A 26,172-nucleotide genomic window follows, 5' to 3' on the forward strand; every position below is an offset into this window, starting at 1 on the left:
ACCTGCAGGACACCGGCCCTCCAGGCCTGGAGTTGGCCAGCCCTGTCTTATGGTATACTCTCATTTATTGTCTATTAAACTCTAAACTGGACCATAATTTACAAAATAAGAACACTTGATGCTCGCAACTGAGACCATAAACTCATTGGAAAAGCATTTATGATAAATTGGATGAGAAATAGGTTCTCTTTCATATAGACTTCTATATAATTGGAGTCTTTTCTCCAAACGTAGCATTTGCCCCCTGCTGGTCAGTGCAAGAAATGCAGATTTATGGTTTCACAGGCTAAATCCATCTTTTATAGACAGAGAACATCTGACATGAGCAGAAATATAAATTAGACAAATAAAATCTTACACAGGTGTCTTCTGAATGTCGTCACAGCTCAGGAATGCACAACTCAAGTCATTTTTGCACAAGACATTCTGAATGTGCTCAAGTTACCCCAGTTCAATACACATAAACAAAGATTTTCATCTCGCTTAATCTATATCCTCAGTTCAGAGTTTAGAGTCCAGAGGGAGACACAAAGCTGATAAGTGAGAGCAGTCAGCGGCGACTCCTCCAGCTGATTAACAGCAGGGTCGGGTGTGGTGGTGCAACAGTTTGGCCTCACCTTTTGCACACGTCTGGTGTTTATACACCTTGAGAGAAGCTTCCATGCTTCCATTAACACAATACCTCGGGCTGTTTAAGCTGCCCGGTGGCACTGAGTAATTGATTTGCTTCCCTGTAATCCTGCTGCCTTGTTTGCTTTAGAAAACAATAACCGCTTATGCAAATGTACATTAGTAAAAGCTCAGGAGGCCCAGAGATGAATCCCAAAATCCATCAGTACAGCTGACACTCGCAGACTGATAAAAGAAAAGAAAAGAAAAAATGGAGGGACAGATTGGATGGCGTAACATTTAATTCTGATGCAAAAGTAATGAGAAGGAAAAGTCAACACTTTTGATTGTAATGAATCCTGTCAGGGTGGGAAATCAATCATCCCAATCTGGACTGTGCAACTTGGTGATGAAGAGTGACATGTCTTTAAGCGAGGCTGCAGAGCTCGAGGGGAACGATGATTCCCATTTCCATATTAATAGCAAAATCTGATTAATTTATTATGTGACAGTGAATTTATTCTTCTTATTCACAGAATTGCTTTATGCTCCTTTTCGTATTTTCACCGTCTGAAGGTTTTAGTGGTTTACCCTCCTTCCACTGTTGTTGTTGCTTTTGTCATTTTCCATTGCTTTATCGAGCCAGTCTCTCTCCTGTTCTGACTCGGAGTCGCTGGCCTCGCTTGCGTCCGCTGCCAGCAGGCGGGAATAGTTAATCCTGCGGTGGTGGGGGGCTTTCCACTGGAGCAGAGGCAGGCACACGCACCACACAATCAAAACCATCGCCAATCCTCTGAACATCCATGTGAGCCCGATGCTTTGGGCCACAAACCCTCCGGCCAAACTCCCCAGTGCACTGCCCAGATGAATAGAGAGGGACTTGTAGATCCTCCTGACGCTCCTCTCAGCCCCTGGTGTGGCGATGTCCTCACACTGGAGCTTCACGGCCCACCAGAGAGCTCCGCTGCTGAAATAGCTCAGCACCTGAGCAGGCAGTGCAGCCCACGCTCCCCAGAGGAAGGAGTAGTAGAAGCACTGCAGGCCGAGACTCGCGGCTCCAACTGCGAGCATCCTCCTAGGGCCGAGCAGCCTGAAGACTCGGCCAGCCATCAGAGGGAAGGCAGCCTGCGAGAGCAGAGCGAGGGCAAGAGATAGTCCCATGTGCAGCTCACTGCTTCCGCGATCCTGCATCTGCCACAGGAGGAAGTTATCGATGGCCGAGTTCGCCACCCCGACCAGCAGGGTGGTGAAGACGCAGAGCACAGCCTGTGGGGAGCCGCGCACCAGCTGCAGGGCTTTCAGGAGTCCGCTGGTCCTGTCTCGCTTCTTGTTCAGGTAGAGAGGGAGGGACATGGCCAGGGGCAGGACCAGAAATGCCAGGCCGGCATAGCAGTAGAAATGCACCACACTCCTCGAGGTCTGAGCAGCTATGAGGCATGTCAGTTGGCTCACCAGCAGGCCGGTTCCCCCAACCCCGCATGCCGCTCCGACTACACCCCACACCCTGGTGCTGCTGTAGCGGTCCGAGGCGTCTGCGAAATCTAAATATTCGTAGAGGCCGTCGTCTACATTCCACTCCAGGGGGGCGGACGCCGCCTCCCACACACATACGATGATGAGGATCAAGAAGAAGAGCTGATGCTGAGTGTCCATCGCCTTTAGGCTGCCCAGGAAGCCCAAAGAACTCTCATCCTTTTTCTCCCCCGTGGGCTGCTCTGATTTCAGCTCAGACCTCTTGTTTCTGACTGGAGTTGCCAAAGAGCTGCTGGCACTTTCAAGCACCTTTGATTCATTCTTTTGTGACACATGAAGAAGAGGAGAGTCAGTGGTATGATTGTGATTGTGATGGTGATGGTGATGAGGTGAAGTTTCATTTGTAATAACAGGAGCTTTCGTATCAGCATCAGGAAGATGAGTGACAAGCGACTGGGAAACATGAGGTTTTGGGTGGGATGTTACAGGTTCAGTGATGTTCGCTAACAGTTTATCAGATGGATTTTGGGTCGGGCCGAAGTGCGGATCCGAGGCGTTACAAGTCCATGCATGCACATCCGTGTGCGGGATGAGCAGGAAGAGCAGAGCGGCTGCTGCCGAAAACATGACAGAGCCGCAGATCACAGCTCGTCTCTTGTTGTAGTGTTTGGAGAGCAGGCTCGCCGCGGGGCTCCACACCAGCGTAACAAAGTGCTTGGTACCCATGACGATGCCCGTCATGGCAGGAGTCAGGCCAAGCTGTCTGAAGTACAGCGTGAGGAAGGGCAGCAAGCACGCTCTAGCGCAGGAGCACAGGAAGTTAAAGGTGCCAGCCATAGCGAGAGCTCGCTTTATGTCAATCTGCTTGATCCGCTTCATGTTTGAGCAGCTTAGAGTCCGGCCTGCTAGCTGTCACATGGAGCGATTCAAACTGAGAGAGACAGAGAGAAAATATAAAAATGTAAGTGCAGATATTTCAGTCTTTTGATACTAATTCATTCTGAAAAGGCATCAGAGCTTCTTGGAGTATTCATGTTTAGACTGCAGTTACTTTCCTGAATCTGCTGTAAAATCTGTGAAAATGTCCATCACATCTCCCTAAGACATGGGTTTATATCGTGCCTGATACGGGTCAGCGTGCACAAGAATATGTTTGGGATCATTACCTCCGCCAAGGAGCAGTCTTAAAACTTAGAACCTATAAATCTAATGAGTGTATTATAAACATACAGAAAGTCTTGTACAAAGATTTGACCTCTGACCTCTCCTTAAAGAAGACCAAATTTATCTAAAGGTCAAAGTGGTAATAATGCTATATAAATCTATTTAAAACTATGTGTCTTACTGCCATTGTTTATAATGACAGCATATAGATATATAGGGATTCTAAATATTACGTTCTTTTGACCTCTGACCTCTTCTTCAAGGTCAAATAAAGTCAAACTTTCATAAAATGTCTTTTATCTTCAGAAATGTGCTTTAGATTCTGCTGCCTTTGTTTGTATTGGCAACAATCAGGAAATGATACTGGTGTATGAGGACTCTAAATATCACATTACAGTTTGCGTCTAAATATCACGTCGCATTTAACCTCTGACCTCAGTTTTAGACTTTCAGATCTGCTTTTTTTTCAAGTTGACCCTAGAATGTGTTACATATTTAAAGAAAGGATTGTCAGGTTAGATAGAAATATACTGTAGTATAATATTACATAATAAGCTCAGGTTATTCATGTCCAGTCATTTAAAAATGAATCCATTATCCATTACCTGCCCACAGATAACGCTTGTGCAGTCAAAGTAAACACCTGCCATGCTATCCTTGTATAGCATTGAAGAAATATTAAATGCGGACATTAATTTTAGTTATGTTTTGTCATTATGTTGGCGATACAGAGTTGTTTAAATAAATAAAGTGAAGACTCCAGGCGATTTATTTCTGTTCTCAGGTAATAAAATGATCCTAAAGCGATAGAGGCCCTTAATAAATGAGTTGAGGGCTGGCCCTCGTTTATTTCGCTGTAGCTCCGACAATAATAAAGTATCTGTTTTTATAGTAACTTATCCACACTCACAGGCGAAGCAGACAGACTCAAATGATCACCCTACCGCAACTTCATTGTCTTTGAGGAAATAAGCTGACACGAAAAAAACGAGGAACTGACAGACTGGAAACCACCCGTCGGGCTGGACGCACCTGTACCTGCAAGATGTGGAGGACTAGTCCACGTCACGCCAACTTTATAAAGGAAGAAGAAAAAAAAAAGTTTAACATTTACCTTTTAAATTCTGCCCAAGTTCCTTATCCTCTTCTGCCGATCATTTCCCACCCGCGACTCCAACAGCGCACTCACGGGTTTGAACCTTTGTTGCTCTGAGCTCAGGACACCTGTAGCAGTCGGGTACGCGCTCAGCAGCAGCAGCAGTGCGAGCTCACACCTGTAGGCGCAGATTCCCACGACTACAGCTCCTCCTGTTGGTGTGGATGCCCGTGTGCACTACAGAGAGCATCATCGCAGCTCGAATAGGCGATAGGGCAGTTCATCAGAGAGTGATCAGAGAGCTCCAACTCCTCTGTTTTGATGTCTAATTACACGTTATTAAAGCAGGTCGTATGGTTTGAATTTTATATTTGTCTCCTCAGTGCAAAGATAAAAATCTTCAGTAAGAACCACTTCAGTTAGTGTGATTAGTGCTGACTTTAAAATGACCCCCTTTTTTGGGGATTTGAATCCCTCTTCTTTTCTTTTGAGCAATGAAACTTGTGTGTTTGTTTACCTGGATCATGGCTCAAGTCACCCAAAGCATCGTACAGCAAGAGTTTGATACAAAGCAGAAAATACCAAACTCCAGTACATGCTGTTTTTTTTTTACACCTCTGTTCTCTAACAGGTGTCACATGGGGCCATTCAACTTGAGACCCTAAAAATTCACATACAACAAAAGGTTCAAATCACATATATGTTTCTAATTGTTTTTTTGGTTTTTTTTTACTTCCCCAGTATGTGGGACTTTAACCTCGTCTGCTGGATGCCACATGGCATTATTGTAGTATTTCATTGCACTGATTAAGTTGATTTATGACATAAAAAAATCCACAACCAGCTTATAAAATATAAAGTTTATTAGTGAAAAATGGCCACAGGTAACAAGCACCTGGATACTGTAGTACTTTGTCTTTGAAGCACAGTAACTGGACAGGTACTTATGTAGAGCTTTAATACGAACACTCAAAGCACATTTTACCGCAAGCCTCATTCAACCAATCACACCCGTTCATACAAGCACTTTTTTCCTGTTGCATACACACCTCTAACATTCACACACTCAGGGGTAGATCGATGCATTGGGATACTTCGACATGCAGACTCGCTCTGCATTCTTAGTTAGTAGAACCTAACTACTGTTAACCAACTGTTAACTCTTATCACAGGATTTGTTAGAATTCAGTTAGCGAGAGAAATTATGGCACTTTAATCCAAATAATCATGTGTTACTAAATTAAGAGGATCCAAAGGGATTAACATTATTGTTACTAAACAGAAGACAGTGTAGATGATTGTACTCTGCAATGTAGAGGTGACTTATTCAGGTGACCCCCCTCTGCCTCTAGCTCTAGCCCACCATGACCCTGAACTGTATGAGAGGTGAAGAAAATGAACTGATGGGTGGATGGATGGATGGATGGATGGATGGATATCCTTTGCTAATGTAACATTAAGATGACTGTGAAGCAGTCAGCCTGTGTCCCTCACATGCTAACACCAGAGAAGCTGTTGATTGGCAGTGACATGACTTTGTCCAGATACTTGCTGAGTGGCAGCTGTTGCTCGCTGCCGATGCTGTACCTACACCGAATGGTGCAACCAGGGTCCAAGCACGGAGAGATTTCTATTCTGTAAAAAAACGACGTTGCATGTTAGTTTTTTTTAAAGGGTGAAAGTGGACAAGTAAAAGCAGAAGAAGCATAAAATTACTTTTGGACATCGGTGTATGTCCTGCGAGGGTCTTTGTCCAGACACACACAGAGTGTTCGTTGCTCCATTGTCCTGATGCTGATGTTTTGAGTTTCGATTTTCTATCATTAACAGATTCAGTTAACGGTTGCCTTCAGATATGGATATAGCACTTCAACTGCATCAGACATAATGAAATATAACTAGCCAATAATTCAAGGCAGAAGACTTACTGTGTTGTATGCGGGGTTCAGAGAGTCAAAACTCGCAGTCAGGTAACTCTCCCCTAGACAAAATGAAAAGGATGACTCAGTTTTTTCTCCAAATAATTCTTATCACACTGAAATAAAGCAAGCGATCAAAAAACAAACGAACAAAGAAAACCAACAATAAACCTGATGCTGAAGCTGCCGGCTCTGAGGTAATCACCACACGCCAGGTCATAGATGCTTCTCCTTTAACTTCTCGCTTGCTTAAAGTGGCCTTTTGAGAACATGAGTGAGTGTGAGTCTGTGTGCAAGTGTTACAGTGTAATGAGTGTAAAAGGATAAGGGGTGTACCTTTGTGTAGTTGACTGACAGAACCACCCCAAAGAGTTCCATCGATGACTTCTTTTGTCGTACAGAGGGTTCCCCTGTCAAAGACGAGCCAAGTTATGTCGCCATCTGTTACCGTGGTTACATCAATATCCACACACACATGCACAGAAAGATTCGCACACATACTCTGCTGCCGGTCTTTAAGGTGTCTGAAATCTGGGATGTCGGCCTCCAGGTGGGACACAAACAGCTCCTCCACTGAGGCCAGATCAGAGTTGGAGCGGGTCATCTAAACACAGCATATTTAATCAAATCAAAAACCAGCGTGAACAAACGAATGACAGCACCTACCAGACTCTACACTGAAGTGAGCGCCTCGTTTCAAAGAGAAACTGCTAAACTTAGTTTAGTTAAAGCTGTAACATTTGAATTTGTTTGGAAACAGTGAACGAGCTGGAAAGACATTTGGACGCCCATCTGCCACTTTATTAGGCACGCATGTTCATCTGCTAATTGATGCAAATACTGAATCAAACAATCAGCAACTCAGTGCATTCAGGCATGTAGTAAGGATCAAGTCACATATGTTTATAAAGGCATGTAGGTCAAGACGACGTGCTGAAGTTCAAACTGCGCACCGTGATCTGAGTATTTTAGAAACTGCTGGTCTGCTGGGGTTATCCTAGGGACAGAGGAGAATGGCTAGACTGTTTTGAGCCAATGGGAATGAAATTGTTACTCAAATAGCCACTCTTTACAAACAAAGTATGCAGAAGAGCATCTCTGAACACACAACACATTAAAGCAGATGGGCTGCAGCAGCAGAAGACCACACCGTTCGCTGCTCTTGTCAGCTAAGAACAGAAACTGAGGCTACAATCAGAATCAGAAGACTTTTAGAATTAGAATGGGTTCACCAAAACTGAACATTATCGTGGAGCAACACACCAAAATCTCAGAGGAAGGTTTCCAGCATCTTGTTGAATCTGTGTCGCAAAGAATTAATTCAGCTCAGATGGGAATCAGCAAAATGTAGTAAAGTAGTAAGTAAAATTTATTTATATAGCGCTTTTTGAAACAGGAAGTGTTTTCAAAGTGCTTCACATTGGAATAAAAGCATATCAAATGAAAGAATAAAAATGGTATAAAAAAGGATTAAAAGCATATCAATCGATACAATAAAACACTATAAATAGGGTATAGTAGCATATCCAATAAAACAGTTTGCAACACATGAATGTTACCTAAATGCCTGTCTAAACAGATGTGTTTTGAACTGTTTTTAAAAGTAGCTACAGAGTTGATGGTGCGTAGCGGGTGAGGTAAACTGTTCCATAATATTGGAGCTAAGGCTTGAAAAGCACGATCCCCATTTGTTTTCAAACGGGGTCCGTGGAATGGTTAGAAAACCACTATCAGTTGATCTAAGGATCCGGTTTGGAGAGTAGGGTTGGAGAAGCTCAGTGATATAAGTGGGGGCCTCACCTTGTAGGGACATGAATGTAAAGTGAGGATTGTAAACTGATATCTATACTTAACCGGAAGCCAGTGCAAGGATTTTAACACAGGGGTGATATGGGAGAATTTATGACTGTGGGATAAAAGCCTTGCCGCGGCATTTTGGACCACTTGGAGGCGATTTAGGGAAGCCTTAGACAGACAAGAAAAGAGTGCGTTACAGTAATCTAAACGAGAGGAGATGAAGGCATGGACAAGCATCTCCAATTCGCCTTTGGATACAATAGTCTTGAGTTTGGCAATGTTTCTTAGATGAAAGTACCTAATAAACTGGCCAGTGCATGTCACCAAAAAACTTGTGAAGTTATTATGAACTGAGATCAACATTTCTTGTACTTTGATTCGGTCCACCTAGTGAATAAAGTGAGACATTTTCTCTCATCTTAGCTCAGATTTGTTCTCCACACACTGTATGAAAAATATTTTATGCTAACACTTGGAAAAAAAACAGTTTCCAAAAATAACACAGCATTTAAATTAGATCAACATGAAATTTGTTACAGTCATAAAAACAACAACAACTAGAAATTGTTGCATAAGTGAATCCCAGAGAGGGGAAAACCCTCAGATGCAAACACGGGGACTGGTTCACCTTTCTGTGAATTAAACTATGTGGTTCAGGAGCTTAAGAATACAATTTGAGAATTTGGGTGTTCCCTCATCTATTATTGGAATAATGAACAAGCCAAGTCAGTTTTGGCTGTGATCTTTGATATTATTACATTAGAAACAGAGAAAATGAACTGAAACTCACTGAAAATGATACAAAGATCCAGATACAAATAAAACTAATGTGAAAAACTATGAAACAAAAGATATGACAGAGGAGGCCTAATAGTAAATGTTTAAGTCCCCATATCAGCAGAAAAACATTTTATTGTCACAACTCCAGCTTTAAGTGAGAATAATAGACATTATTTATTATTATTTTGTTTCTAGCTGAATTTTCTGCTACAATGTTTGACACATGAAAAGCCAGCCTTGCTCTTTGCCTTCCACATTTGAATGCATGTAAAACACGATATCTATACATGATAGCTCTGCTGTACCTTAACTGAATAGACCGGGAGGTTAACTGGCTGTGTCCCACAGCGAAGGTAGTAACACAGGGTGTCCAACAGGTAAAGGCTCAGCTCTGTCGGTTTCCTGGAAACAGAAGGCTGTGCAAAGGGCGGACTGGATTAGATGAACTGCATATAGTTATTATTAATAAGATGTAATTGCTACGGTTGGTTACCAGCTCAGGTAGCGTGGGGATGGCAGCTCCCAGACTGCTAACGTTGACACTGTACCATGGATCCACTCTCTCCAAACAGGACGCCAAAGACAACCTGCTCTCATCCTGTGAGGAGTATTAAGAGTTACGTGGTCCTCTACACTCACACCTGCCTGGCTTTAAATGTGTCTGTGTAACTCACAGGTGAACTCGCTGAAGCCTCTGCTTCAGAGACTGGGATGTAGTACAGCTGCAGGTCTAGTTTCTTGGTCAGCATGTTACGTTTGGCCTCTTTCTTGCTGTATGGAAATTTTTAGAAAAGTTTATTTAAAAGTGGCCATGCACACACACACATACACACACTCCAGTATTTGGGATCCTCACCGTATGACATAATAAGCCTTGGTGAGCTTTCCCAGGGTGCTATCGTCCCCCAGTACCACCACTCGAGCCGTGTGACTTCGCTCCTCTTTGAGTAGAGGCGAGTTTCCGGTAACATCTTCCTTCATCTTCTCCTTCATCAGACTCAGTTTTTCTGCAGACTTTGAGCTCTTTATGGCATTTCTCCGTTCCCGCAGTGTCTTTTGAGCCGTGTAAGGTGGCTGCACTGCGTCGTCTGGGTCCTCTAAGTCTTTCACTATCCCGCTGTCTCTTGAGATCCTTTCTTTGCCATCCTTGATGAAGTTGGAGCCAGAAGTTAGCGCAAAATCTGCCAACAGATTCCCTTAAGGAAAGACAAATTTAACGTCAGTTTCAAGTAAAACTGCAGCCTTCTTGTATGTGTGGTAAGATTATAGATATGAAGCATCAGTTCTTGTTTGTTTGATGGGCTCACATAGCATCTCTTCATCTGTCCACATGAGGAAGTTCATCTCTGGCAAGGGCACTGTAGTGCTGTACACAGGACCTTGTTCATCATTCATTACATCTGAGAGAAGTGGATAAGAAATATTATTATTATTATCTCCACTTAGAATAACTTGCGTTATAACACACTACACTCAGACCTTTTTCAGAGGCAGCCAAGATGTCTTTGTATATCTGCTGCAGCCCCTTCAGATAATCTGCACGACTGCCGGGACCATGCTGTAAACTCTGCTTCACAGTTTCAACCACATTCTGGAAATATTGCCTGACATCATGGTCCTCTAAAACCTGGAAGAAAAACAATCAGAGGAACTTATCAGATCTTGATGAATAGTTTGATGTGAATAAGGGAACAAAATGACACGAGCACAGTCATGTGCTCACATGCAAAGTTTTGTTTAAATGCTAATTGCATGGAAACAAAAAAGCAAAATATTTCAAATAATCACTTTACAGTATTTTGTTTGAGTCTATGTGTAACGTTTCAGATTTCCGAGGATCACTAAAAATTTTAATCTACTGACAAAGACTGTATATGAATGATGGAAATAACCACCATGGCATAAACCAAAGTTCTGTTTTTGAAACCTGGAAAATGAAACCTGATTTATACATATACACCATTTGAACTAATGGGTGATTAGTTCATGTAGCTTATGTTTATATTTATATACATAGTAAATAATAAATTTGGGATCATGAAAATGACTGGGATTCGTCCTCTGGGGATCACTACTGTCTCTTTGTCCAAAGCACCCTCATGGATGTGTTTACCTCAAGAGCTTGAGCCAGTCTGGAGCTTTGGCAGGTCATCTCTAACCCTGTCTGCAGCACATGGAAAAGCATGCTTTTCTCCATAGTCCGTGTGTTTGTGAGCCGGCGTGACACTTCCAAGTATGCTCTAACCGTAGCTTCCAGTGAAACAGAAAACACAGCTGGGTCTGCCAGCACAAACACTCTGGAGGACACAAGCAGGAGACAATAATGTTGCAATATACAGTTGAATCATTCTGATACAGGCCTGGAGGTCTTTCAATATGGCCTGCTTACTTTTCCCTCGCAGCAAAATGCTGACTCTTGATATTTTGCTCTGCGATGACTCTCTTCAGGTACAGAGATCCTGTTGAGGAAAGGGTTTGTCTGGTAAGAGTGAGGGCGGATTTTAGTTTGGAGGTCATGCATGTAAGGATATGTGATACCTGGTGCAGTCATTTCCATCTTGATGCTCCTCAGAGTGTGCAGAGCCACAGCGGAGTATGGCGATGGCAGTATCAGCAGTTTCCCCAAACACTCATACGCTTTGTGATAAAGGCCTTTAGGAATTGTGACACCTGACTGGATATTGAAACACAGAAAAGCCTTTCAGCCTGTATTTGTACATTATTTACAGCTTGTTGCTGTTGCTGCAGTGTTTTCATGAACAATATCATATTTTCAGCTGTGTCTTACCTGAATGACTACATAGTAGAGCGTGTGCAGCACTGGGATGACAGACATGTAGGTTTTTTTCTCATGGAGCTACACCAGCCAAAAAAACCAGACAAACAAGAATTCAGTATCTGAATTCATTTTGCACTTTTTAAGCAGAAGTAAAGAAAAGAAAGTCTTTAAATGCATAGCTGAAGCTTTTGCACAACTGCATGCATTTTCAACTTGATTTTGACTAGACTTGATGAAGGACAAACCTTGGAAACTTTTGTTAGCTTCTTCTCCAGCTTTTGGACCAGAATTGAGATTATTGAAAGGCTGCAGGAAGGATTGACTTCTACCTTCCTTTGGAGGTTCCATACTAGCATTCCTGCACATCAGACACACAGTAGTTTGCTTGCATTGTCTCAAATAAGTGTGACTATCTATTTTAGAAGCTAAAATAGCTAAATAGGTACATGTGTTCAACTCCTCATTAATGGGAATATCTAATCTGTCAATGTCAACGTGGCAGCAGCTCAAAGGATTTAATTATGTAGACAAGGTCAAGATGACCTGCTGAAGTTCAAATCGAGCATCAGAATGGTTGTTGGTGCCAGTCAGGTACCATGATCTGAGTATTTCAGAAACTGCTGATCATGTGTGTGATTTTCCCACACAACCATCTCAAGAGTTTCCAGAGAATGATCTGAAGAAGAGAAAATATCCAGCGAGCGATGGTTCTCTGGGTGAAAATGCCTTGTTGAGTCCAGAGGTGAGAGATGAAGGGGCTCATTGCTTCAAGCTGATAAAGCCAATGGTGACTCAAATAACCACTAGTTACAGCCGAGATGAAGAGGATCTCTGAATGCACATATGAATATATTAAACATTGTAGGCAGACAGGGCCCCACCAGCAGGCTGCCACTCCTGTGACCAAAAAACAGGAAACTGAGGCTACAGTACAGTTTGCACAGGACAACAGAAGAATAAAAAAATTGGAAAAATGTTGCCTGGTCCGATTAATCTTAATTTCTGCTGCAACATTTGGGTGATAGGGTCAAAATTTGCATAAAACAGCATGAAAGCACGGATCCATCCTGCTTTGCATCAGAGGTTCATGCCGCAGCTGGTGGCCGCCTCACCAGATCTCAGTCAAACAGAGCATCTTTGGGAGAGTCACATCATGGACGTGCAGCCAACAAATCTGCAGCAGCTTGGTGATGTTGTCACGTCAACATACACCAAAAACCTCTGATGAATGTTTCCAGCAGCTTGTTGAATTAATGCAGTTCTGCAGGGAAAAGGAGTCTATCCCAGTATTAGGAACATGTGCCTAATAAAGTGTCCAGTGACTGTATGTGTAATAGATTGTAAACAAAGGGAAGGAAAACAGGAAGTGATAAGGTAATATATCATAAACTATCACCTTTTTTGAATCTATTTATCATAATTAGTAGGGATGGGTATTGATAAGATTTTAACGATTCCGATTCCATTTTCGATTCGGTTTAACGATTCGATTCTTTATCGATTCTCTTATCGATTCTTTTTTTTAAAAAGGAGAACACTAAGGTCGATTAGCTTAGAATTTTGTTTTATATCTTCTCTTTGAACAAGATAGAAATTTAGGAGTAACATGTCCTTACAAACCCAACAGTGAGATCTTAAGAGATCCAGCCTACGGCTCTTCAATGGGGTGTCACAGGGTCCCCGGGGAAAATTGTAAATGTAAAATAATAAAATAAATATTCTTCTGTAGCAATAACAAAGTATAACATAAATTATTCTGTAGCAATTACACAAGAATATTCAGTAATGTCCCTGCCAACAATTAAACACATTCACTTACCATCTGCTGTGGCAAATGGCTGCAAGGTTTTTACCACAAACTTAGTCACTGCTCGGTGACATGCGGGCCTGAAAAGAGATGCTACCGGTAGACTGCAGCGACAACTGCCAGCGAGCGCCAGCCAGACTCTGTCTGTCTCTCTCATCATGGTCACCTAAATGCACAGTAATGGCAGGTTTTGTAATAAGGCAGATCGCGCTAACATAACATGCACTGTTAGTTGATTATTTACCTGCTGCATTAACGGGAGAGGACGTGCAAACCGCTGCTGCTGGGTTGAGATTCACGACTCCGGAGCGGAATTAAAAACACGACATTCATTTAAGTTCATCGCGTGTTTTGTGAGCAAATGCTTTCGCATATTCGTAGTGTTTCCTCCCTTAAATGAAATATCTACTTTGCAAGTATTGCAAGTTGCCCTGTTGTCATCCATTCCAGTAAAGTATAACCAAACTTTTCAGCGTTTGAGCCGCTTAGGCGCCGTGTTTCCTGCCAGGTAAGCTCCGACGCGCCGCAACGTGGTGACGTCATTCGGGGCGACTGGAATCGATAAGGGAATCGTTTGCAAAAATGGCAAACGATTCCAAGGAATTGAAACAGTGGGAACCGGTTCTCAACAAGAACCGGTTTTCGATACCCATCCCTAATAATTAGTAATTAAACAACACTGTTAAAATGATTGCCTGTGTTGATGCAAACTATCTGCTAACGGAAGTGTCTGTTTTACTAGACAAACACGTTTCTCAGCAATGATGACGAGTTTTTAATAATCCACTATGTTGCTCTTCGACTTCAGACTTTGATTTCAGCGTGCGTACAGTATATACTTTCAGTAGTGGGTACCTTTGCGGGAACAACTCTCGCTCTTCATCTCTTTGAAAAGAGTCTGGACATCATCATACAAGCTGGAGTCCAAAGTGGAGGAGAGGTCCTCTTTAGCTGTTAAAACACACACACACACACACACACACACACACACACACACACACACACATTTTGTTTGCATTCTCTAGACTCCGAAACTGCAGCTTTTACTGGAGAAACGAGAATGCCCATGAGGAAATGAAAACTCTCACCTGTGGGATCGACCATCCTTTCCACTCTTCAGAGTTTTTGAAGGGTTAATTTTAGCACAGCTGATTCAAACCAGAACAAACCACAAAAAGCCCTCTCCTCTGAGGACAGAGTTCAGCACTAGTCCCCAACAGCCCAGCCACCGAAACGACAAAAATTGAACAAATACAAACAAATACCTGATACCCTGCAGTGAAAGGTAAGTGCACTTCTGCTTTGTTGTCCGATGACTGGCTCAGCTATAAATACATCGCATCGCGCAAAGCATTGTTACTTTCACTCCTGCTCTCTGTGCAGCCTGCATTTCTCCACAGCTTACTACAGAAGCTTCTGTCCGAGCGAGCGAGTGTTTTCAAGTAAGTATGAACTGCTTCCTGTTACTGACATAATGCCATGATGATCATCACATTACTATCTTAAGTATGCTCGGCAGTGGATGATTAACTTATTGGAGGAAATAAAATTCTGAAACAAAACGTCATTATCCAAACACAGATGAGTGTAGTCTTTATTTCAGTTGGATGAGCTACAAAAACAAAATGAAAACCAACAAAACATGAAAATAAATAGCTTAGTTTATTACACAACATTATTGACTTGAAAATGTACACATTAGTACTCAAGTAATCAGTTTTCAAATCACCCACAGCAGACCCCCCACACCCCCCCACCCCAACCAGCACAAACAGTGCTGGTAAGACAAGAACCTGTAAAATCCCCCAACATGCCGACAAGTACACCCACCCACATTCCTCAGTATGCAGTGAGCGCGCCAGTGTGTCAGAAGAAAAAGACGCGTACACTTCCTCATCAACAGGGCGGCACACCTTAACCTCAATTGCGGCGCACACCTGAAAAAATGTCACCCTTTGTCAGTCTGTTTATCAAACATCCCAGCATTAGAAAGACTCCCACAGTTTTCTTCTTCTTCAGTGCGGCACCGAGCCCGTCATGGATACGAGGACGAGAAAGAGGTGATGGGGAGGCAGAGCATAGAGCAGTAGGACGGATGCAGAGGCTGAACTTGGCCCAGCAGCGGCTTGTAGGTCCTCCAGTCCAAACCGCTTCCGGGTTTACAGCACGGAGACACCTCACACCTGCGGGCGAGACAGAGCAACACTGCATTAGACTCTGAGACGCTGAGGTTGTGATTCACATTTGGAGAAAAAGGAGACACAAGAAAGAAATTTGCCCCCCATCCCCATCCTTTTCTCTCAATGCATTTAACAGATTACATAAAACAGAAAATAACAACATGTATGGCATATTTGTATGTAGCTGTGCAATGGTGCTGAGTGCAAAGACGTCGGAATAAATTATGGAATAAATCAGGGACGGTGACCTAATTACTATATATACAGCATATACATAAGGACATCATATATATAGTATATAGGCACTGACAACAACACAATATAACATATACAGCACGCTTTGGTTCAGCTTTGTTCAGTTGATATTTAAATAGTTTAAATAGAGGATATTAAGTGCTGTTGATTTATTGTGCTTCATAATTGGGGCTAAAGATTGTGAAAAGACGCTTGAAACGCTTGTGTGTTGGCATGTCATGCAAAATGTCCTTAAGGTTTTGTTGTGCTACAGTCATGCACAAATTCAACAGTGCAGCAGCTCATCTGGTGTCCTTCCTTATGAAGAAAATCTGGAAAATGCTTTAAAAATGAGCCAATTAGTCCTGTTGCGTAAAGTGGGTCTTGGGAATTTTTTTCATACTTTGTTAACAGAAAAGAAAGGTCATAAAGAAACTGTTATAAATCCACCAGCTTTGGGCTTTTTATCTAAGGTTTTTGTGGAAGTCTGGATAAAATTACTAATTGTATTTTTTGTTATCAATTTATGCTCCAAACCTTTATTATAAGTTAAAGTATTTTGAAGTTTGGTGAGAGTGTTTTCTTTGTGTATGGGTCCCAAGAAAGAGGGCAAATGAAAGACTGAGCTAATATGTTTTTCAAGTTATAAATATGAAAGTTCAGCAGCTCAACATCTGTCCACATCTTCTACTTGTAACAGTGTAATTTTAACACTTTGCATTGATCCTTTCATGTAAGTCACGCATCAGAGTAGATTTATTTTCCAAAGCTTTAAAATGCAGGAGGAATTCTTTCTGCCACCAAAGTCAGAGGTGATGCTTCGTTTTTTACCTGGTGACACTTTGAATAAACTTCTTCTCATCCTGATCCAAACACACAGCAAACGTCGTCCCGGGATCTCTCCCGTTCACCTGCATCTTGTCCACCTTCACTTCTGAGACTGAGATGTGCTGCCGGAGGGAGAAGAAGTGTGAGGAAGAGAAGGGGGATTGTTTCAAAGGGAGAGCGAGCGCGTGATCACGTTTAATATCGCCCTCACCTGTTTGTAGCCCTTTTTGGACTTGGAGCACTGCCTCTTCAGGACTTCGGTCATTGTGAGCTGCAGGCTCTCTGCTGAATCTGCACAGGCAATATTTGATTATCTTAACTTACAACAAAGCATAGGTAAGACAAAGAAAAAACTAAAGAAGAAGTGGGAATCACACGCACCGAGCTGCTGAGGTGTCCTCCACTGTTTGTGAAGATTAATCGATGTGCACATGATTTCTTTATTGATCCACTGGCTCCTCCCACTGATTGCCACCTGTTGCCGAGTCACAGATTAAATATGCAGAAATATGCCAGGCTGTGAATTTAAACATCATCTTATTGCTTGTGTTGCAGGAAACGAGTGTGTGGGAACAATACCTTGTTGTACGCAAGGCTTAGTGTTAGAGGGACAGCCTCTCGTTCTTCATCAATGCCAAACCTTTTGCTGGCAGCACCTTCAGAAAGAACATAAGGCAAAATTAGACATGCATGTGCAAAAGTGTGTGTTTGCCTGAATGGTGTCGCTGCTGTCTGATTACAGACATCACAGACTGATTTCAGAGTGTGACTCACCCATGGCCTTCACAGCTCTGGTTCCAGCCGTGTGTCCGAGCTCCAGAGACTGAATAAACACTTCTCTTCTCCTCTCTCCTCCAACCAGGGTGAGCTGTGCAGAGGAAGGAAGTATTCATGGTTATTGTGTCCTGTGCATGTCTGTGTGTGTGTCTGTGTGTGTGTGTGTGTGTGTGTGTGTGTGTGTGTGCACATGAATCTGCTCTAACCTCAACCTGGTAGAGCTGCACCAGAACAGGCTGGTCTGCATGTCTGCAGTAATAAAGCACCAAATCAGCCAGCAGGGGAAGCTGCTCCGTGCCGCCGTTGCTGTGCGAGACGCTGTCATCCTTAGAGGCCGCCTGAGTCATTTAAAAACACAAAACAAACTATGTTGTTATGTTGGCAGCATGTGCATTAAAATAGCTTTGCCCAACTCGCACCTGGTATGAGGTGTAAATAAGAAGAACTGAAAAGGTCGCTATTTTCAAGATGAACTTCACAAAACTGATTCAGCTCATGAGGTGTTTTCAGGTCTCTAAAAAGTCCTCCACACATGGAAAAACTGAGAGATTTACTATAAAGTCAGATTAATATCATCACTATGATCTCCAGCCATTTCATTGCTCCTTTCATATAGCAAGTGCCTCACATAACACCTCAAAGGATGAGTCCAAAATGAGGCCTTTTTTACTTTTAGTGCTAGCTTGCTGTAAGAAAAAACAAAACAAAACAGGGACACTGGATTCTTTATTCCCTGTGATTCAACTTCATCACTTAAGGACAGTGAGTGGAAAAACATCATTAACTTTTATAGACTTCTACTGTGTGAGGTGATGGTGACTGAGTAAAATATACCTGAGAGAGCACGTCAGAGGACAAGCTGAGCAGACTGAGGACATTTCGCTCATACCAGGGATCCATTATACCCAGCATGTGAGCTATATCTGTTGTACAGTCGTCCACTGCAAGGCCATTTGAGTCCTGTATGAAAAGTAAGGTTGTCTGTTCAATTATATTAATGACATTTCATTATCCAAACTGTTTGCACGCCTATAAAAACAAATCTGCAGCAACTGTTTGATGCTATCAAGTCAATATAGACCAAAATCTCTAAAAGTAGTAGCTGTAAACTCAGTACTAGCAAGGTGGACCTAATAAACTGGCTGTTGAGTGTATGTATCAGTTTTAAGTTTATAACGAGAAAACTTCAGAAATGGCAGGTTGTTAAAAAATGTCTACAAAATCACATTAATGCTAACTGAACAACTAGTGCTTTGGGTAATGTTCAGAAATAGTGTCAACCACTTATGAAGGAACAGTCTGATGAAATAGTTCTAATTACCAGCAGGGGGCGACTCCTCTCTACCAGACCTTTTAGAAGTCTATGAGAAAGTCACTTTTCGCCTCCCTTCATTAATGATGTCAAAATATCATTTGTTGAAGTTTTATTTAAAGCAACGCAGTATCAAATTTGACATGAATCTATTTAAAAAGAAGCTGATTGTGTGATGATTTTGAAGTGTTGCTATGAAGTTGTTACCAAGTTGGTTTTGTAAAGTTGAGTAAAAACAAACAAACAAACAACAAGCTGACAACAGGCAAAACGCTCAGATAAAGGTATCGAAACAGAACTAAAATAAATGTAATTGCTACATCCATCTTTTATCTACAGTCTATATATTTGACATCTAAATTCTGGAGAGAAAGTGAATTTATTATGAACAATGAAAAGACGTTTTTTTCGGAGCCAGGGACAAAAAGTACTCATTTATAGCTGATCAATGAAATTAAAAGTTGTTTTAAGAATTACTCTTTAAAAGTGGTGCTGTCCTATTTATGAACGTATGGAGATAAAAGACGGGATGAACTGAGATGCAGAGGTGGCAGATGTTCTCACCGCAGAGGTAGTGGTTTTGGTTAAACCTCCTATCCGCTCCTCAGTTGGTGTGTGCCCTCCTCCAGGACTTCCACTTCGTCTTTTGGTGGGAACAAAGTAAAACTGCAGCTTGCACACCTTGGTGAGCTGGGGACATTTGCTCTCTTTCTGATGCAGGTCGCTGTAGGCTCTGGCCAGCCTTCCAGCCTCTCTGTCACCTCCAAACACCACCACCTTGACGAGGGTAGGTGCTTCTACCAGATCCTCCTCGTTGCAACTCAGGATCGGCCTCCTGCGGACGCACAAATGCTTTTGGGGGGAAAGAGGATCCAAGGGAGGAGGGGACTCATGAAGGGGATGAACCTTGGAGTGTTTGAGCTGTGACTGAGTTCTTTGAAAGTCTTTGTGGTAGGCCATGCTCTGGACACGGCGGCAAACCCTAGGGCTGCGAGGGGGCTTAAAAAGCAAGGAGAAACCTAGGAGGGATCTGGACTTCTTCTTGGGTTTCTTTCTAGGTTTGGTCTGGCTGTCTTGTCTTTCCTCTATGTCCTCCTGTGTTGTCTCCTCGCCCGACTCCACACCCGATGAGCCAGACGGCACAGACCAGCTGGAAGACAGAGAGTAGCCAGAGTCCCTGGAAGACGAGGACGCGGTGGAGATGCGATGACTTTGAAACTCAGGATCATCTTTGTTTCCTTCCAGTTCATCTTCCTCATCGAAGCTGGTGTCGTTATTGTCGTCATCGTCAAGTCCGGTTTTAAGGAAACAGTCTGACAAATCCATGTCATTCTGAGCTCCAAGAATGTGTTTCAGAACATCTGCAGTGATGCAAAGAGCAGGATTAGTGTGGGATAAAAGCAATCCTGTAGCTCAGTTAAAGGAAGTTTTAGTTATAAATCTGTTTAAACTGAGCTTGTTACCAAAGTTATCATTTTCCCAGTGGCATTTGTGGCATTTGGGGAAGGGCAGCGTGAAAATGTCAACAGCTCCTGATGAGAAGAGGAAATACTGAGATTAAAGTTTTCATATATAGCGCTTTCATGTTATTTCATGTTATTCCCTGACCTACCCATGTCTGTGCCTTCATCGGCACGAGCAGGTACAGTAAGGCTTTCTTTGAGCCTCTCCATGCTTTGAAGTATTCCCTCTCTCGCTGATCTGAGATCTGCTGCAGAGGCTGCCATCTCCATGCTTTCCGTCAGTGACTGCAGAATCTGGTCCAGCTCCTCAGGCTGCTTACTCTGAAAGAAACATTTTTGTAAAAAAACAAACAAAGAAAAAACTTTAAGAGGAAAAAAATTGCGAAAAATATTTAGATATTTACAGCTTGCAACTAGGGATGTAGTTCTCCTGTAATACAGTAAAATTACAATATAATAATATTTACCTACAAATAAAGGTGGGGTAATCTAGAATAAGGGAGGGGCAAGTCAGATTTTCACAAGAAGCAAAGAAATAATTATACCGTAAGCAAATTTAAGTAATTGATTTTAAGTAATGTGCAATTTCTTGGTAATTGTGCAGAAGAAAAAAATAATATTTCCTCATGTTACATTGTAATTACACTGTACTTATTTTAGAGAAGCCCTGTGCCTTTGAAAAGTATACTCGCATTAGAAAGTGTTACCAAAACAGTCAGTGGGGAGTCACCTGCAGGGCTTTGTGGAGTTCCTGTAGGTCATGTTTGGTACCCAGAGCTGCCTGAAAGCTGTGCAGGATCAGAGTGATGGTCACGTCTCTGCTGCAGTGCTGCGAGACACTCAGCTGCTCGGAGACAGACTGCACCTCTGTTGGAACATCGTCGTCTGGACTCACCAGCAGTACCGTGCTGCATACATTAACGCCCGCAAACACGCACGCAGATGTTTAGTGTGCACAGAAATAGCAGCAACGTTTAGCTCATTTAAAAGATATTTTTAATATTTTCACTCACATTCTGTAACCACTACATTTTTCATGGACTTACATGGTTTTAGAGCAGTGAATCTCATGGGAAATACCCTGCTCCGTCCTTACCAGTCTTTGAAATGAAATACCTACAGCAAACAGGAGAAAGGTCAAATACATGGATCTATAGTATGAATGCATGAGGTTTTGTCAGGGAAACACTGCCTCCATGTGGTCACATGGTAATTAACCAAACCAGTGATTTCTATATTTTCATGTGTCAACACGACTCCACCAAATGAACTCTATTAGACTTTCATTCTCAACAGCAGTCAGTCACTGAGTGGATTCATATTAGGTGGCACTTAATTCTACTGGTGAAAGTTTCTACTATTACCAACAGAATTAACCTCCATTTAGGATTGTTTGGTCAAGTCTGATTAACCAAGTCTTATTAACACTGATCAGTAGCTTTGAGTTAACTCTAAACTATCTGTTAGCTGCTTTGTTTTGAACTCAGTTGGCTTCCTCCTTCTCTGATTAAAGGATACAACCTTCTTCTTCTTTCTTTTAAACTGGCTTTGCTGCCAGTGACGCTCACTATTATTGAATAAACACTTAGCTAGTACTAACTACTGGTGGTATCTATTGTTATATCTTTCATATTTCACTGCTGTGCATATTAGTTTCATTGCAACCTGGTGCTCGGAGCTCCTGCTGGATGACATTTAGCAGACGTTTAGCAGCAGAACTGCAGGGCTCGGGCCAGGACAGGAAACCATGGAACAACAGGTTGGCGTCCTGCAGCACGCCACAGTCTGCTGGCAAGTAAGGAGCCTGCAAGAGTGAGTAAGTGTTAATGTAAGTTCCACAAATGTTTTTACTGTGCAGCTGATAATGGGAGGATTCCTTCTCATTTCTGTCCTGATCAGTAAATAATAACTCACTCTCAGGAGGGTGGAAGAGAACAAGAGCGAGAGCGGCACCACCAGCTCATACTGACACTGCTCCAGCACCTGTAGAGGAAGAAGAAACTTGAATTGAAACCACCGCCTTTCCTCCTATAGCAATAAACAGTGCAGAAATTGATGTTGGTGTTTTGGCTTTTCACCTCCTTTGTTTTCCTCAGTATTTGCTGTAGAAGGATGAGGAAGTTGTGGGGATCTCTCTTCACAAGTTCCTCCAAAGACCAGCGATTGATGCACAGTCCGGCTAGTCATAGCAGAAAGAAATTTATAAAAAAACCTGAACTGAGCTGCGTATTTCTCCTTTTAGGTTTCAGTCTGATGGCAATCAGTAAACAGACTGTTCAGGTACTCGGCTTCTAGTAGAAAGATGCTTGAAAATGATGACGCCACTTTCACTTGCTGCCTGTTTTTGAATGAAGGGTTTTTAGTTAGAAATTTAAAAAAAGGATCTTGCATAACCGGATACTTGCTCATTCTGTGTGTCACCACTTTCAATTCCCATTTTTCTCTGACAGCTCCCAGTTCATTGAGGGTATAAGTCTGATTCCATTATTATTTGGAAAAGGCTATTTTAAATAATTTTACAGTTTTTCCATCAGTAGTTTTAACATGTCTTTTTTCCCCCCTCATAGTGGTTTGTTAGGCTGATGATATCATTTTCTGGAGTGTTACCATTAAAAGCAGCTTTGCTTTTGAATCCTACCTTTCCAGAGCTGTGTGTCAGGAGTGTCGACACCCAGGTGACTGAGGCAGCGCTCGAGGACATGCTGGATTCGATCCTCGGTGCACGAGCTCTGATCCAGCGTCTGCATCGTCTTCTACTCAGGCATCCACAGACAAATAGAAATAAAAGCTAAATTACACCCTTTGATGCTTTGGTCTCCTTTGGTCTCTGGTCTCTTCAGTCACTCAGACTTCCCACTGATGGTGCTGGCAACACTTTACAATCATTGTTTATCCCTTTCCAGACCAACACTTGCTCTCACAAGCAAACAGCAAGTGTCCAACCGGTGTCCACAGCAGGGTAAAAAAAACACCGCAGACTGGCACTTCCTAGTAATGCCAGTGAGTCACAGACTGTGGGAGTGGACCGGAGATGAGCTGGTGGAAAACAGCTCAACGACTTCTACTTTTTCATTCTTAAAATCAGCTGGTGACACCACATTCATGTGACTCACAAGCAAGTTGGAAATGACTTATAAAAGGACAACTTCCTATTTGAGCCTCTTTAGTCCTAAATCAAGCAAATGTGTGACTTTGAAGTAAAAACAGTCGCACAAGAAAAAAGAATTGCTGGAATTCACTTACATGCACCTGTGGTTTGGGCGTTTACACATTTAGCTGCAATAAAAAGCGCACAGTGAAGTAGGTAGCAGCATGAGCAGATTCCCCTGAGACATGGTTTGCTGCAGTGTTTACTTAAACTCAAATTACGCCCTTTGACATGGATGAGAAGGAATATTTCCCCTGGTACTTTTTCTAAGGACGCTGTAACTGGAAAAATGAGCTAATCTCAACTAATCAAAACAGGAAAAGGCCCCTCTGAGGCACACAGTGTAAATTAAACGGGACCTCTTGTGTCATTTATATATATTGTGGATGCTCATATTAAGCATGCCTAATGAAAAAATGTGAGCAAAACGTTTCAAGGCTCCAGACTGCTCCAAACATGTGTTTTCCAGCACCTTTTTTCTTCTCCTGGCTTCATATGATGTCACTGAGAGTGGATATCCCTTATATGGTTGTCTCAGGCGCAACAGCCCCGCCCACCTGCTGTCCAAACTTGTTTACGAGAGGCAGTCAATGAGAAGACAGTTAGCTTAAAGGAAGGGGAAGAAGTGTAAGAACAGCTTGTTTTAGACAGTAGGCCCAGTGTAAAATATGTAAGCATTATTTTGAATAGCGAATTATCCAAAGAGTTCAGCAACAACCAAAAATATGTAGCTTGAAATGCGCATAAAGAGTCCCGTTGAAACTTTAAAAAAAAAAATGGAACTACTTTCTTTAGACATGGGTAGACATGCTGAGCGTGCACAGTATTGCAACATAGTGGTGACGCCGAACTTTTATTTTTTAAGGGGCCCGCTGCCACGGTCAGATGAACTCAGGTAACCTTTCACCAACATCACCAGTCTAATGAGATGTTTCAGCCTCATATCCCTTACCTTCAGCTGCCTACAATATTTCTTATAGGTAATGATTTCAAACTTTGTGTAATGTGTTTGCGTACATGAAGACACACACAAACACAGAGACACACATCCTCTACTTGGAAACAACCGTAACAGAGGATACAGAAAAACAGGAATTAAAGCGGAACATGCAACAAGTCACTGACACAGACAATGACTTTTAGTCACGCTGTGGCTTCATAGTTGTAGTTCAAGCTTAAAATCTAAAGCTGCAGGGCACGAAATAACTACATCTGCATGCAGCATAGCACATGACCAACAAGGATATGCTGGAAGTATTTGTTTGCAGCAGCTACCTGGCATATCCCGTAGCAGCGAGCAAGTTCATCAATTGTCCACTGAGGAAGCAGGTGTTAATCCATTGTACGCTGTCAGGCTATATTGTTCAGGCCTGCCATGTAAACATGACGTGCCACAATGCAAAAAAATACCATTATTTGATGGGAACTTGACACAATAGGGTTGCTGCACTTTAAGCCAATCAAATGTATTTTTATGGCGTGAAAGCCCAGTTACATCAACATCAGCTTTCAACAAAAGAAGAGGAACAGGAAATCTGCAGAGGTTGAATTAAAGTTTGCAGTTAGGTCTCTTATAAGCTGGGTGATAGATGCTCGTTCCAAAACGAGATATCAGATATGCGCTACAGCCAGCCTGATACGAGCAGAGATGCATTGCAAGTTGATGCTTAAATGTTTTTAATACGCATAAAATAAGAGACAACCAGCAAAGCGAGATAAATCTTACCAGTGAGCACTGTAATCTGTGTCCTAGATCATCCCAGATGTACCACAACTGAGAAACGCCAACGAAGGGAAACAATACAGAGACCACATCCTCCTGTGTTGGTGCTTTTCAAAAATAGACCCTCCAACTGCACAGCTAAGAGAGCATGTGCTGCAAAACAGGAACTCGATGAGTCTTTATGCTGAAGTAGTTTACACAAGACATTGTGCTGAAGCAGTAGGAGGAGTCTTTTTGAAGACAGACCTCATTTGACTGAAGTTGTTCACAACATTGTGTCATAAAAGTCTAGACTAATGTGATCAAATGTGTCAGTCCCCAGAGATAAGGTGATAAAAACTGGGGTTCTTAGTCCTTTACATAGAGAAATCAGTCAGACAAGTTTCATATTAATTTCTGAACACAGACTCCACAGTGCGCCAAAGCCTCTTTTGATGGCCTATGTGAGTGTAAGCAGTGCACACACAGCAGTTTGGAAAGCTGTTTTAGGTAGTAAGTGGCAGCGAGTGGCCAGTTTGAAGAGTCTCTGGTAAATGAAAGGACCAGTCAGTTTTCTGATGACACCAAGAGATGTTAACTACTCTTTCTGGTAAGAAAACCAACATGCTTGTAGTTGTAGTAGGAAACATACTTATGCCATTACTGGTAAATGCCTGTTCACATGATATAATTCAATCAGTGTCAGAGGGAACTAGACGTGTGCATCTTCTCTGTGCTCTGAGTGCAGGACTCTAGTTCCCTCTAGTGCATTGTGTGAGTAGAATAAAGAGAAAATAAAGTGAGGTAGGATGTCAGTTAAGTAGATTTTGAATCCTTCTAGATGCAAAATTAGCTTTTGCGGTTTCAGGCAAATACAGTAAGCCCATTAAATGCTTAAACCAAAGAGAGGAGAGCTGAAACTGTCGATGATCTTTTTTTTCCTTTTTTAAAAAACATAATAATAAGAAAAGAATTGTAAGCCTGGTTAATTTCCTGCTATTAAAGTTGATATCACTGAAAGTCGGTTCATATGAAACCCAAATAAGATCCTGAAATCCATAATAATCTGTTTAAATTAACAAGTTCATGCTTCAACTCATTGTA

At 42.2% G+C, this 26,172-nt stretch overlaps 3 protein-coding genes across 5 annotated transcripts; all 3 read right to left on the reverse strand.

Annotated features, from left to right (window-relative positions):
• Positions 1-214: 214 nt before the first annotated feature.
• mfsd6l (major facilitator superfamily domain containing 6-like) lies at positions 215-4,549 on the reverse strand. Its single transcript, XM_003443177.5, has 2 exons — positions 4,361-4,549; positions 215-3,013 (listed from the first exon to the last, which is right to left on the reverse strand). The coding sequence occupies exon 2, from the start codon at positions 2,959-2,961 to the stop codon at positions 1,189-1,191; it is 1,773 nt and encodes a 590-aa protein (XP_003443225.1). The 5' UTR covers positions 2,962-3,013; positions 4,361-4,549; the 3' UTR covers positions 215-1,188.
• A 638-nt stretch (positions 4,550-5,187) lies between these two features.
• Positions 5,188-14,852, reverse strand: pik3r6b (phosphoinositide-3-kinase, regulatory subunit 6b). The gene is made up of 19 exons (XM_005468474.3): positions 14,513-14,852; positions 14,280-14,375; positions 11,863-11,975; positions 11,627-11,695; positions 11,377-11,512; positions 11,228-11,297; positions 10,952-11,135; positions 10,318-10,465; positions 10,146-10,238; positions 9,695-10,034; positions 9,513-9,609; positions 9,332-9,436; positions 9,144-9,254; positions 6,763-6,865; positions 6,598-6,671; positions 6,433-6,520; positions 6,271-6,323; positions 6,059-6,159; positions 5,188-5,977 (listed from the first exon to the last, which is right to left on the reverse strand). Exons 1-19 carry the CDS (start codon positions 14,526-14,528, stop codon positions 5,833-5,835), a joined length of 2,142 nt encoding a protein of 713 aa, XP_005468531.1. The 5' UTR covers positions 14,529-14,852; the 3' UTR covers positions 5,188-5,832.
• Positions 14,853-14,988: 136 nt separating this feature from the next.
• On the reverse strand, positions 14,989-25,228 carry LOC100690007 (phosphoinositide 3-kinase regulatory subunit 5). Of its 3 annotated transcripts, none has more exons than XM_003443178.4 (18): positions 25,093-25,200; positions 22,857-22,971; positions 22,297-22,397; positions 22,133-22,201; positions 21,884-22,022; positions 21,265-21,334; positions 20,949-21,126; positions 20,368-20,539; positions 20,219-20,287; positions 19,320-20,116; positions 18,278-18,403; positions 17,650-17,781; positions 17,441-17,534; positions 17,246-17,322; positions 17,048-17,141; positions 16,878-16,957; positions 16,670-16,788; positions 14,989-15,607 (listed from the first exon to the last, which is right to left on the reverse strand). In XM_003443178.4, the coding sequence occupies exons 2-18, from the start codon at positions 22,963-22,965 to the stop codon at positions 15,460-15,462; spliced, it is 2,574 nt and encodes an 857-aa protein (XP_003443226.1). In that variant the 5' UTR covers positions 22,966-22,971; positions 25,093-25,200; the 3' UTR covers positions 14,989-15,459. The 3 variants fall into 3 exon arrangements, with proteins under 3 accessions (XP_003443226.1, XP_019213754.1, XP_019213753.1); XM_019358209.2 differs by having other exon boundaries at positions 15,068-15,607; positions 22,857-23,935; positions 25,093-25,228; XM_019358208.2 differs by having other exon boundaries at positions 15,068-15,607; positions 22,857-23,972; positions 25,093-25,228.
• Between the last annotated feature and the right edge of the window lie 944 nt (positions 25,229-26,172).

Source organism: Oreochromis niloticus, linkage group LG4 (genome assembly GCF_001858045.2).
Source record: "Oreochromis niloticus isolate F11D_XX linkage group LG4, O_niloticus_UMD_NMBU, whole genome shotgun sequence".
NCBI classification, from domain to species: Eukaryota; Metazoa; Chordata; class Actinopteri; order Cichliformes; family Cichlidae; genus Oreochromis; species Oreochromis niloticus.

Excerpts from the sequence above, each read along its gene's own strand:
- mfsd6l (XM_003443177.5), bottom strand. The coding sequence starts at position 2,961 with ATGAAGCGGATCAAGCAGATTGACATAAAGCGAGCTCTCGCTATGGCT.
- LOC100690007 (XM_003443178.4), bottom strand. The coding sequence starts at position 22,965 with ATGCAGACGCTGGATCAGAGCTCGTGCACCGAGGATCGAATCCAGCAT. Across the intron at positions 17,142-17,245 it reads TAAGCCTTGCGTACAACAAG|GTGGCAATCAGTGGGAGGAG; the intron begins GTATTGTTCCCA and ends ACTCGGCAACAG. Across the intron at positions 16,958-17,047 it reads GAGGACACCTCAGCAGCTCG|ATTCAGCAGAGAGCCTGCAG; the intron begins GTGCGTGTGATT and ends TTGCCTGTGCAG.
- pik3r6b (XM_005468474.3), bottom strand. Across the intron at positions 10,466-10,951 it reads GACTGGCTCAAGCTCTTGAG|GTTTTAGAGGACCATGATGT; the intron begins GTAAACACATCC and ends TTTTTCTTCCAG. Across the intron at positions 9,255-9,331 it reads TCCCCACGCTACCTGAGCTG|CCTTCTGTTTCCAGGAAACC; the intron begins GTAACCAACCGT and ends CCCTTTGCACAG.